The sequence below is a fragment of the Ammodytes marinus genome (assembly GCF_949987685.1).
Source record: "Ammodytes marinus genome assembly, chromosome: 13".
Lineage (NCBI taxonomy): Eukaryota > Metazoa > Chordata > Actinopteri > Uranoscopiformes > Ammodytidae > Ammodytes > Ammodytes marinus.
The window spans coordinates 16,480,545-16,493,573 of NC_137217.1; the positions used below are offsets into that span (position 1 = coordinate 16,480,545).

A 13,029-nucleotide genomic window follows, 5' to 3' on the forward strand; every position below is an offset into this window, starting at 1 on the left:
TATTATTTTGCTGCGCATGTGACCCCCTTGTAACCGCCGCCGCCACTTTTCATATCACACCCCTTTGCTTAGCTCTTCAATCACCGGTACTGCCTCTCTCCTCCCGCTCTTCATCTGTTTGCCTCTCTCTTAGACTAAGGAGTGAGAGAGAAGGGGGAGTCCCAATGGCATTCTTTAACATCTCGTTTGCTGGCTTGTGTTCACAGAGCCATCTGTAGATCAGGAAGACAAAAAAAGACGCTCCTGAGCCTTGGCGGCACTCAACAGGTAAGCTCAGCTATCTTTTTTTCTCATGCAAAATACACACACATATTCAAAGATTCTTGCCTCCTTTTTTTATTTTTTTTAATTTTTTTTATGAAGGAGGTACCCCTCTGTGTGTCTGCCTGCCTCACTCTCTGTCTCTCCGTGCACCCTAGGCAGGCAGAGATGCACATGAGTTGGTGGAGGTTGAAAGCAGGTTTTTGTCTCTCAACTTTTTTTTCCTGGAGAGAGTGCAAGTTCCAGAGTGTGTTAAAAAAAAGTCAGAGTAATCCTGTAAACTTTAACAATTTGGGCTTAAAGAGAGTGGAGACAAAAAAGCACAAAACAAGCAAAAAAAAAACACCTGACTTAGGTTTTTTGAGAGTACCACTGGACGTGTACTAGCTACTAAACTGCGGGACCAAGCTGTTACTGTAGCCTATATGGTTTAGTCACTCCTGGAATCTGAGGTCTGTTCTGTTCTGTCTGTGTTCAGCACATCCAGCCGACTCTTAATCGCAATACTTAACCGAATACCAAGCTTGAAAATGCACATCAATCAATGATTCAGGATGTGATTATATTCTGGTAATAATCATATCTGCATCCTTTAGAAACCCTCTCTTAATAAGCAATTCAGCATCGAAGCAGCAATGGATCTACAATGCGGCTTCTATATAAGCTACAGTAATTGTACCCCACAGGCAACTGGTGAGATTGGTATGAAGTCAGGCTTTGTATTAAGGTGTAGGGCCACATCTGAATTGGGTGGCTGCGCGGAGGTTGAAACTTCATTTTCTGCACATTGACTGATTTCACGGGGTTTCACGTTAAATTGGTCTAGGATCGAGTGTATTGAGTCGTTTGATGATGTTATGAAAGACGCCATTAAAAATCTACCTGTCGGGGTCATGCTGAATGGTTCAGCAAGCGCTAATGCCCTTGTGGGGGAGAGTGGCGGCCTTGTCTCTGAAAAGCGAATCAAATTTCAAATCAACTTTCTAATTTGCATTTGTAAGAAGCTGGTGAAGAACAAGGGCAAAAAGAAGAAAAGACCTGTGGCAATGAAAGCTGCTGTAATAGAATAGGAAGCTTTTCTTCTATTTGAAGACAAATTAAATTGCCAGTCAGTCTGTTATTTATCTAATGTTACATTATAAGTGACTATTAAATGACATATCACGGCTATTCAACGAACGCTGCGCCGTCCCAGATTTTTCATGAAAAGAAAAAACAAACATTGTATCGGCAAATCAAATCATCCTTCTTCCACTGGCTGTATTTTTAAAGCAATTAAGGTGGTTGTTTGACTTGGTAATGGGAATGTGTGTGTGTGTGTGGGGGGTGGGGGGTCAGACAGGCTGTGTCTGCTTTCATTAAGCGTCCCAGAAGAAAGTGGTGACTCATGAGGCCATGCAGTAACCTTTATGTGCTGGCAAAACACTCTTCTTTCTCACAGGGAATACCTGCTGAAATTCTGTCCCCTTTTAGTTGCACTCGATAGACAAATTATAGAAATTCAGTACTTCCTATTTGAATATCAATCACAGTGAATTGCATTGTATGTGAGGAAAAACAGAATGGCAACATAAGGCACGAAATAATGATGGTGTTTGTGTTTACCATTGCACGAGGCATTAAAAGAGACAGAGATAAAGCGAAGATGGGCACTTTCAAATCCCAGAAAATAATTTCTGCTCATTGAAGAGGGAAGTAATTGCCCTTCTGTGCTCAAAGAGTATACGGGTTGAGCTCTGAAAATACACAAATGTTTTGAGAGCGAAAAAAATAATTGACTGTGAGTTAATTCTTATCAAAGCCTGTTGGAGTGCAACTAATCGACTGAGGGGAGATGCGTCAAAGAGCTGTTGCCTTCAATTCATTTTGCCCATTCAGATGAGAAAATATTTAGTTTTCAATTAAGTAAATCACTATTATTTGTTCCACTCCTGCAGCAGATAAATTGCAGTGATTACAAACCGACTTAAAAACCCACAGAGGGCTCTTCCAGGTCAAATAGAGAAGTGTATTGGATTCAACAGGGCACAGACCCACAGCACGGCCTACAGACTGAATTCCAAACTGTCCCTGGGATCCATCCACACCAAGAGCAGGGCAAGATCCTGATAGAGACTCACACTTGTGTAGTCTACTCACATGTAGGGTGGTAGGATTCTTTGAGGAAATAAGGGCCGATAGTAACCATGCGGTTGCTGGGCATTATTTGTAAAACTGGTAACACTTTACTATAAGGGTGCATTAATGAACTGTTATTTAATGCCCAGTTAATGATATTAACGGTTAGTTAATACTTATTAAGCATTAGTTAACTGATAATGCTTAGCTATTAATGATTAGTAAGCCATTAATAATGCTTAGTTAACTAAGGCTTAGTTAAGTGTTAACCAAACATACCAGTTATGTAATGCTTAGGTCATGCTTATTAAGCATGGCCTAAGCATGTATTACTGGTTAATACTTTATCAGGGAATGTTTAGTATGCATTTACTCAGTATTAACTAACAGTCAATTGTTGTACCCTTATTGTAAAGTGTTACCGTAAAACTAGTGGTGGCTGGTATTACATCTACTGTGCCCACCATCTCTACCATTGTGTCACTGAGCAAGGCACTTAATCCCAAACTGCTCCAATGTGAAAAGACGAGTTTCAATGTGCCTTGTGTAAATTGACTAATACAGATAACTCAACTGTACCCATGGGAAAGTACCTGCGTGAAAGAAATACACAGTTGTAAATGAAGATTTGATTTGATTTATTAGGATCCCCATTAGCAACACACCGGAGTGAGAGCTAGTCTTCCTGGGGTCCGAAACATACAATATAGACAACAGACAATCACTTGTTTGACATTATGTCAAACCGAAATAGACAAATAATAACAACAATATTACACAACACTATGATTTAAAAACATCATAATTACAAACATAACAAAAGAAAATAAAGATAAGAAATCTACAAAAGGAAATGCAACATTTAAAATGTATACATTACATATGGACCAGATGTTTTTTTGCAGACTAAGATAAGTCTTGACAATAATTTTCCCAAAGAACCATGTCATTGTGATTGCATGATTAACCCTATTTACAGTATGCTACTGCTATTGTGTTACGAGGTAAGGCAACTAAAACACAAGGAAAGTGGCCATGACTACGAGACACCAACATTACACTGTCACGATACCTTTAGCAATTAAACTATTTTTTTTAAATTAGCTTTTGTCCAATTTATATACCTTTGAAGTTATTTCCATTCTCCCACGTGGCCGTTGGTTTGAGAATCAGAAATAGCATAGCAAAAATAAGCTACATTATGTTGTAGCAAGTCAAACCTTCAAAAATTAAACAAGAAATGTACATTGTACCTTCTACATGTATAACATGAAAAACCTAATAATTGATAGCATTTAAAGCTGCACTGCTGGACAAATACATATTAAATTATTTTGGCTACTATATTCATATTGTATTGGACATGTAGTTCAGGTCTGTGTATATTGAATGGAGTTTTTTTTTCTCCATGGTTTTTTCCAGGTTTGTCGAAGGTCAGGTGTCAGTGGTGAAATGGACTTCTTGTCAGCATGGATTGTGTCGCCTTCAGCTCTACCCTTTCTCTGTCTCATCTGGGGTAAGAGAATCAAATGTCACCAAGGAGCTATCATTACAGTAACTGTGGCCTTTTCAAGTTCACTCTGTGTTCAGGCAATTCGGCTGAGAAGTTGGAACCTTGACCGCAATGAAGCCTTAATTGAATATTCACTACAACATTACAGCCTCCTTATGTTACATGCATGAGTTGCCTTTTTTAATTTGGCACCTCTGTCAGGCATCAAAGTCAGTCGAACAAACTTGGTTAACACTCATCTCTTAAGCTTACACTAACACAACCTTGCAACATTTAAAATTTTTAGCGATTAGCCTCACATATAAGGCGACAGAAACCTTCCCTTTAATTGTACGTGTATTTTTGATGAAGTAAGGGTCATATGGTCGCTCATCCGGGTTAGCTTAGCTCCATCGCTGGTAGCTATGGGAGTAATAGCGTGCATCCGCTGGCAGCAAGTTTACAACCGTATCAATGGGCTAGCCGTGGGCTTACATCTATAGATGTTTTTCTGTTCACTTTTGTTTTTCAGCATCAAGCCAAATCCCAGGTCAACTGGAAAATCAAGGTGTTAATGTCACCATTACCTTCCTAGTTTATTATTGCTTTGTCAAATTGGAAACTAGCAGCTGCATCTTTTTCACTCTCTCACCCTTTTTGAACAGGACTCAAGGTAGAGAGGAACATTTTGTTAATCAATGTATTCACAATAACAGAGGGATTCAGGTCATATGGACCTATAAAGACATCTCAGGTATTTGATTATTTTTGCAAATAGCTTTATCCGAATGCCGTTTCAACCAATGGCCAATAGGGTTTCTCCACGGGACCATGGTGACTTTTCTTCCAGGGTTGGTGTTTGGCACAGTTTCGCTCAAGGTAAATGTGAGCTGTATGATGCTGTACATTTCCTCCTTGATAGTTCTCGTACCTCTGGCATTGAGTCGTCTACACAGGAAATAAATTACACCAACATAATCTAATTTCCTGTTGCAGGGTATTGTGTGCACAGTATATTCCTCACTTGTTTCCATGGTGATTACCACAAGGACTTTTAATTCAGGGGCCTCAGTACACATAAGTCGTTTCACGATATAGTGGTACACATGATCTTAATCATATTGCTACCTTATTAAAAAGGAGACGAATAATTTGATTCAAACCCACATTTGCATCAACAGACTCTGTCCATAACACTGGTATATGTGCAACATTAAACTAAAGAGTTTTTTTGAAAAAGCATAGCGTGTTTATATAAAATAGAATAACAGACATGAATTCTTAAATAAGGAATGGATTTTTTTTTTCACAACAGACAGGTGTAATTAATAATATTAGTTAATCATGCCTGCATTCCATTTAGGTGTTGCAGTTCCGGCACTCTGGCATTGTGCTTACTGGCATGGCTTACTGTGACAGTGAAATGGAACGGAGCAGTCAGTAGCGATATGACTATAAACTACAAATCAAAATGTTTACTAGTCACTTTATTCCATTGGGCCTGCTTCCCACTCCCCTTAAAGCTGTTGTAATTTATATAATTATTTTATATCACCAATGGGTCCAAAACTAATATGACAGGGGTAGCTCCCATTACCATCCGTATCTGAAATTACTCTTAGCTGTACGGGCCAAAAATATTAAAACTGAAACTTCAGCTGAACAAAAAGCAGAATAATGGCCATTTATAGTTGTAACATAAAGCTGAATTCCCTTACATTTCATCTGACTCAGTTGGTTTGAAAACGTTAATGTTATCATTTGGCAGCATGACCAAGAGAAAAGAGTGTTGGAATGGGAAAGACGTGCAGGAAGTTATAAATATGTCTCCGTGACATGCTTAGATGTAAGGGAACAGTAGCAAAAGCATAGAATAGCAATTAAGTAAGTAAAGTGACAAAGGTTAAACAGGCTATATTTCCATATGGTTTTAAGCGTTTTTATATCGCAGAATCATATATTCCAGCAGCCATTGTAGTTCACAGTTGAGTATTCATTTATGTAAACTGTATGCAAATGTGCTGCTGTGTTTGGTTGTTTGTATGCATCCTCTGTAATGGCCAATCTTGCCCTTCATATTTGACGTGAGGTGACTGGTTCAGCCTTGATCTGAGAGCGCTGCCTCTCACTCATGTTGTCAGACGCAACAGAGCATGCACTTCACAAACAACTTGGTCATTGCTTCAATGAAGGTCAAGATTCAAACAGAGCCTAGCCGAATCAGACCGGCTTCTCTGTGGGGGCGTTGTTTGAAACGAGATTCACGTTGAGATATTTGGCATTAATTGGGAGTGTGCAGGTGCGTTTGGCTCCTTGAACTGAATTTATTCATAAACCCCCACGTATGATAATCATATAATCCTAGCACCGGCGTCAGAGAGGCTCATGGGTGGGTCTGCTTCAAGGTGTGAAGTTCACTGCACCACAGAATGTCACCTAAGGGCTCGGTTGAAGGATGGCCCACCCCACCTATGACAAACAAGGGGGATTAAAGTGATAATCATTACTCTTCACGGGAGGAATTAGCTGGTGGGACATCGACATTGAAGAAAAACCACAGGTGAACGAGGTACTGATACCACCATGCCCCCCCCCTCCCGATACCCTATCTACATGGCTGGGGGGGAGGGGGTTTAATTTGCAGTAATTACTTTATTGACTCATTTTCAGGGCCGTATCAGTGCAGTTTCCCATCAATAAAACATATGCCAGGATGAATAATGTGGCAAGACACAATGGGGTGCCTTCTCAGACAAAAAGACCAAAAGAACTGAATCCCCTGCAGTGTGTGTTTATGTCGTGCTTCCCTCCTTTCATTTCCTCCTCAGGCACACTCTTCTTCTCCACCTCTTTACATTATCTCTCCCTTCACATGCCTTCCCTTTTTTACCATTCCACTCCAACTGCTTTGTCTCTGCAGGCACACAGGCCCAGCAGGCGTTCAGGTCTGAGCCCAGAAACCTCACTGTGCGGATGGGAGCCACAGCTGTGTTGAGGTGTGAGGTGCTGCGGGCCTCGGGGACTGTGCAGTGGGTAAAAGATGGCCTCCTCTTGGGACCTCAGAGAAGCCTGCCGGGCTTTCCACGCTACAACATGATTGGAAACCCCAAGAGAGGTAAACAGGGACACTCTCAGAATAAGTCCTTTGGCCTATATTGGGGCTTTGATAGGCCAACCTATCCAAGCCAAATAAACAAAAGCTATACACTTGTGCGATTAAACTATGTGAATAAAAAAACAGCTGGATTTGTCATCATGAATTTCTGGTTGAAAGAGGATTGCAGCCTATGGGTTTGGCAAAGAATGAAAATATTCCTAATGAACCACTTCGATAAGTTGGTTATTTGATTTATTTTATTTGCACCAAAAAAAAAAAAAAAAAAACATAGGCAGGATGAATATAGCATACAACTATGCATACAAAGGTCAATACCCTCTGAACTCGTTATAATATTATTAATAATAATAATAATAATAATAATAATAATAATAATAATAATAATAATAATAATAATAATAATAATAATAATAATAATAATAATAATAATAATAGATAGGTTTTATATAGCGCTTTGTTGCCTAGGCACTCAAAGACACTTTACAGGGTTCCTGGTTCAATTCGTTCACACACAGTCATACCGGTGGTGGTAAACTACTATAGTAGCCACAGCTGCCCTGGGGCAGACTGACGGAAGCGTGGCTGCCATTCAGCGCCAATGGCCCCTCCGACCACCACCACCTCAAACATACAGCAATCATACACATTCACACAAGGCAAGGTGGGTGAAGTGTCTTGCCCAAGGACACAACAACCATGACACAGGTGGCCGGGTGGGGATCAAACCGCCAACCCTTGGATCGTTGGCCAACCCGCTTAACCACCTGAGCCACAGTCGCCCCAAAATTAGGAGCACACTATTAATTATTAGGCACACTTGTACCGCTAAGTTCCGTAAAATGGACATTTCATTTAGGTAGCTATAAAAATATTATACATTATATTTTAAAATTTCTTTAGCCAATTATTTTCCCCTACATCTGACCTAACTATTGATATAAAATATTCATGAATTTCTAAAGATTTTAACCCTTTAACTGCCAGGTTTTGGTCATGATGCCATCGTATTTTAAATGAAAAAATATATATATATTTTCAATATACTACATGCAAACAATTTTTTTTTCCTTGAATCTTGACACCCACATACACACATAATCCTCAGGGTTAAAGCTAAAGGGAGAGTAAGGGGGGAATGTGACAGTGTCATCTACTGGAAATAGCATTTTTTTTCTCTCTATGCCAAATATGGTCATAATGACGTAATATGGTGGAGAGTAGTAAAAATGATCAATTCCAAGGTAGAAGCCCAGATTGACACCCAGATATTAAAAAAATGCATCAATTATGCTTTAATGGCAGTGAATTGAAAACAATGCTGTTTGAATTGGTGTCAATGGACGTTTTATGGACCTTAGCAGTCTTAATGTAACTCTTGTTTGTATACAGTGTATTTTAGACTTACTCTAGGAGCTGAGTTGGAAATAAAATTATCATATAAAAATACACTTTCTTACCAGATGTCATGCCATTTGCATGAACACAGCCAAAATTATATTAAAAAAAGAAATAGATTGTGCATGTGAGATTTAATGAAAAACCTAGAGGTGTTCAAAGGAAATCTCACCTCAAAGGTCAGATTAATAAAATAGAGTAACAATGTACAAAGTAAAGCTAAGCCACTCTGGTTAGAATAAAGAATTTTTCTATTTACTATTTTATTTTGTTTGTGATGTTTACGTTGTGTGGATTTGATAAAAAAAAGTGCTGTAGTCAGCTTATGACACATTCAACAGTACAACTTGATGTTGACTACTCAAAAAGTAAATGAGATGATTTTGTTGCTATGGCGCCAAACTACTTTAATGAAGCTACACAGACGTTATTGGAACCTTATGTCTCACTTAACTATCTCTACCGGGAGCATATGGTACTGAGGAGGTGATGTGATCGTCACCAGGCTTTCACACATCACTCTTACTGTCTCTCACATGCAAAGATAAAAAAAAGAAAAGAAAAGAAATTAACGCTACACAGGTTCAGAAAACCAGTGAAATGTGGCGGGGAATAAAGAATGTTGCAGAATCGGCACCACAGTCTATAAAAAGTAATAGCCAATTAGACGGCAATCCCGAGTAAGAGAAGAGCATCTGTTCCTGATCAGCCCCGCAACTAGACAAGCGGCACTTAACTGTTGCACAGCGTGGGAGACCGCCAGCAACACAGAAACCCTGAGAGATGCATAGATGCTCATGCACACGTTGTTCATGCTTATTAATGTCTAGAGTTTACAACAACAAAAAAATGGCAAACCACTGAAACGTTTTCTTCCCCGGCTCATTAGTTGTTAGTTAGCAAATTGCAGTTAGGATTTAAGCAGGTATAGGGTTAAAAAGAATACACCTTGCCTATTTGTACGTCAACACAATAAGAATACAAGCCTATGTGAACATCAGGTAAACAAACTCCAGAGCTGTCAAATACTTAAACGTACACTCATGAATAAAATGCCCATCAGCGCAGGTGCACTTTCCCAAGAAAAGAAACTGCAGACTGATCGTATGCAATCACTTAACACTGCACAGAAAGAGCAAAATCATTTAGGATGACACTTGACTGCACTTGATACTCCACCATTTCCCACTGATTGTCACCATCAGTGATGTTTATTGATGCTTAAAAAAGCCTGAAATCACACCCGGAAGAGACCACTGTTGATTTCAACATACACTTACAGCGGATGTAGCACCCTCAGTTCCCACAAACTGAAGCAAATGAATGTGTACAGACACAAGCCTAGATCTGGGATTACATTTGTTTGTGGGCAACTATGTGCACTGAAGACAAACACACATAGTAGAACAGATGAAAGAGTCGGTTTATCATGAATCACCGTACATGTTCACATTCCATCACAAATACAGCAAATGTTGTTTATTTGTCTTAACGAAACCAGTTAACTAATATAAAACATGAATACATCAGTAAACCCTGTGAAATTTGGGATTTCGATTTTGTGGCATGTTGAAAACTAGAATGTCTTATCATATGTCAGGTCGAATAAATCTTGTAAGCTTTGTAAAAATACACAAATATTCTTCGAAAACTGAAATGAGGCAAAACAAGATGTGATACGCCTGTCACACTATGTAGATGTTTTTTCTATTTTATTAAAAATAATACAGCAATGACAGTTTTTACTTTACATTCAATGAATTGTCAAGTATAATAGCACGTATTATATATAAGTTAAAGCTTTCCGTAAGGGTGAATAGCCTGTAAACTGGATCGATGGTGGAGTATTTTCTGTTATAGCCTCCTGTCAGATTTTCAAATTACCACAAAAAAAAAACAATTGAAAATAGTTTTCTCCTTCCCTTTCAATTGGATTCATCCCATTTTTGCGAAAATATGTGTTTCCAGCTTTTTATACACAAATGCAGATTTGCAGAGGTGTGATTACACTCTGCTGCAGACACACTAGCAGATATAATCTATCGCAAACACGTGAAGGGTCTTGTAAAAATAAAATACAGAGTAATGGGCTAACAAGAAAATCATGTTGCAGCCATCCACCATCTCCCTTGCCATAAATACACACACTCTGCAACTTGATTACACTATTTGTGAGTAATTTCAGGAAAGAGGAATATGATTAATAACTTCAATGTCTATCTCTCTCTCTTTCTATCTCTCTCTCTCTCTGCACTCAATGATAACTTAGATGTGAAAATTGCTTCTGGTTGGTGTTAATTATCTTGCCAGCTAAGTTGACATGTGCAATTTTTAGGCCTGAGTGGTTGTCAGACCAAGATACTATTTTGCACATGTAAGTGGGCTGTGAGCCAGTGAATCAGGAGCAGGAGAGAACCTACACACTGAACATCATCTCATCCCCACAGGTTATGGCAATGCATCAAACACATCAAAACCCTGTAGACATGCCAGACTATCAGAAGACCGATACAGAGAGAAGGACTCTGCCTGGCATCAATTAATAGACAGAGTTTATTCAGTTGGCGTGAATCTGGTATTGGATTTCATTTACTGTACTGGAAATTCATTCTCCAAACAAAATATCTCCGCCACGTGTGTAGACGACCACTTGCATTGCAATTGAAATGCCTACAGCAGGAGGTTCTCAGCAATTGAGATATTATATTCTATACAATATTCTATTTATAATCAAATCAAACACCAACACGTCAGTAGTAGACTATATCAACGCACTGAATGGAAATGCCAGACTATCATTGTACAAATTGCTTTTATTGTTAATTCTCCCATTTCCCAAGTTGAAAATTGCCTATAATTCAGACACTCTCTGAAATCAACACAGAAAGAAATAGAGCCTGCAGGAGGTACTTATCGATTCATATGCAACAAATCTGAAAAGCGAGTGTTATATTCACTGGTGTGTGAACAAGAAGTAAATGAAAGCCTCCTCTTGGTAATTATTTACATGTCTTTAGTGACCACATCCTTATCACAACATAATGGCAAACACATAATTAAGTTGTCCCTGTCTATTCCAGGGCAATATCATCTTCAGATTGAAAAGGCCCAGCTGGAAGATGATGCCTCCTATGAATGTCAAGCGGGCCAGTCTGAAAGCAGTCAAGCCATCATTTCCACTACAGCCTGGATCAACATGCTAAGTAAGCAAAAACACATTGAGTGGATTGTTGTGTGACCAGAAGGGAAGTGGGGCTCATAAACATGCATTTTTCTTTTGTGTCAGCTTAACAAAATGTTGTATGTAATAAGGCACAGTGAGCATGCTCAGTACTCCAGCTACATAAACAACCTCTTGACCAGTAATCAGCATATAAAGAGCTGTTAAATATTCATTTATATTGATGAAGAGCTTTAATTTGCTTACGATAAGACACTTGAAGCTAGCCTGGTCCTACCATACCATCGTACTTCATTTCATTTGTACAGAAGGTCTGGAATTGCTCAATTGACAAACGTAAACTCACTTGAAGGCGGGTGTCTGTTGAAGAAACTATTGGATCTGCCCAGTGCCACTCTGGATCTGCCAACCAATCGCATAACGTTTGGTCGGGACGTACTGTATGTCATGCGCCGGCTTCTGACTACAACTGAGACTGGCGCACGTTATTGTTCTCAGCCACTCCCTCTGCTCACTGATTGGACAGGTAAAAAATCTGCAGGAGAAAACCATAGATAGTATATTAAATGGATGTAGCATCCGGGCTGACCTTAGTTATTCCAACTGCATCCAATCGTCCTGGCCTATGCGCGTCGCCATCTTGTCAGATTTGTACTCTGCTTCATTTCCTCTTACCGAAAAAAGGCATTGATGTGACGTCGGGGGGAGGGAGATACGCCCATCTAGCTGACGTATACCTCTGAGGCGAAGTGAGGGCTAACATGCGGCTAGCTGTCACTCAAAAGACCGCGTCCCTAATTATTCATACATTTTAACCTCCGATAGAATAAAAACTAGCCTGCTAGAAAAAAGGAGATATGACCTAAACATACAGACCAGTATGTTTCTTTGTACCAGGCCTTAAAGCTGGGGTATGTGATTTCTGATTGGTCAAAGTTAACATGAGCTGTACACTTTGACCAATCAGAGCGAGGCTCCGATTCTCTGTTCTTATTGGCTGTTGGGACTGTCCATTCACTTTAGCACGACGTTGTTGGTGTAGAGCGTGTCAGGGAGGGAGCATAGGGGAGGGACCAAAGAGAACAAGTGGAGCGGTTGAGGTATTTGGATTCGAATCTCTATCCCAACTGCCATTTCTCCCCAAATCCTCCACCCCAGCTTTAAATAGGTTTAATAATGCTGTGAAAACGGCATATTTAACATGGGAGTCAATGAGAAATTACTCTGTTTTGAAACCTGCCCTTAGTGGCCACTCGGCAAACTGCAATTTGTGTCACTTCCGCATTGGACGCTGGTAGAACTCATTGTGGTTGGGGATTGGAGAAAACCCGCGAATATACCGCGGACCCAGACTGACTAATGAAGGGAAATTAAAATTTAGCAGAAGTAGGTAGGCAGGCGGTGCCAGGCTAACTTGAAGCTATAGTGCACATGAATTCAGCGTCTACATTTTAATTGCCCCCT

At 39.6% G+C, this 13,029-nt stretch overlaps 1 protein-coding gene across 1 annotated transcript in view; it reads left to right on the forward strand.

Annotated features, from left to right (window-relative positions):
- Positions 1 to 3,831: 3,831 nt before the first annotated feature.
- nphs1 (NPHS1 adhesion molecule, nephrin) overlaps positions 3,832 to 13,029 on the forward strand; it is a gene marked incomplete at both ends in the record, with an annotated part of 38,170 nt that continues 28,972 nt past the window's right edge. The window contains 3 exons of the mRNA XM_080039547.1: positions 3,832 to 3,895; positions 6,792 to 6,986; positions 11,465 to 11,587. Of these exons, the coding sequence (XP_079895673.1) occupies positions 3,832 to 3,895; positions 6,792 to 6,986; positions 11,465 to 11,587 (382 nt within the window). The remainder of the gene's footprint in view (positions 3,896 to 6,791; positions 6,987 to 11,464; positions 11,588 to 13,029) is intronic.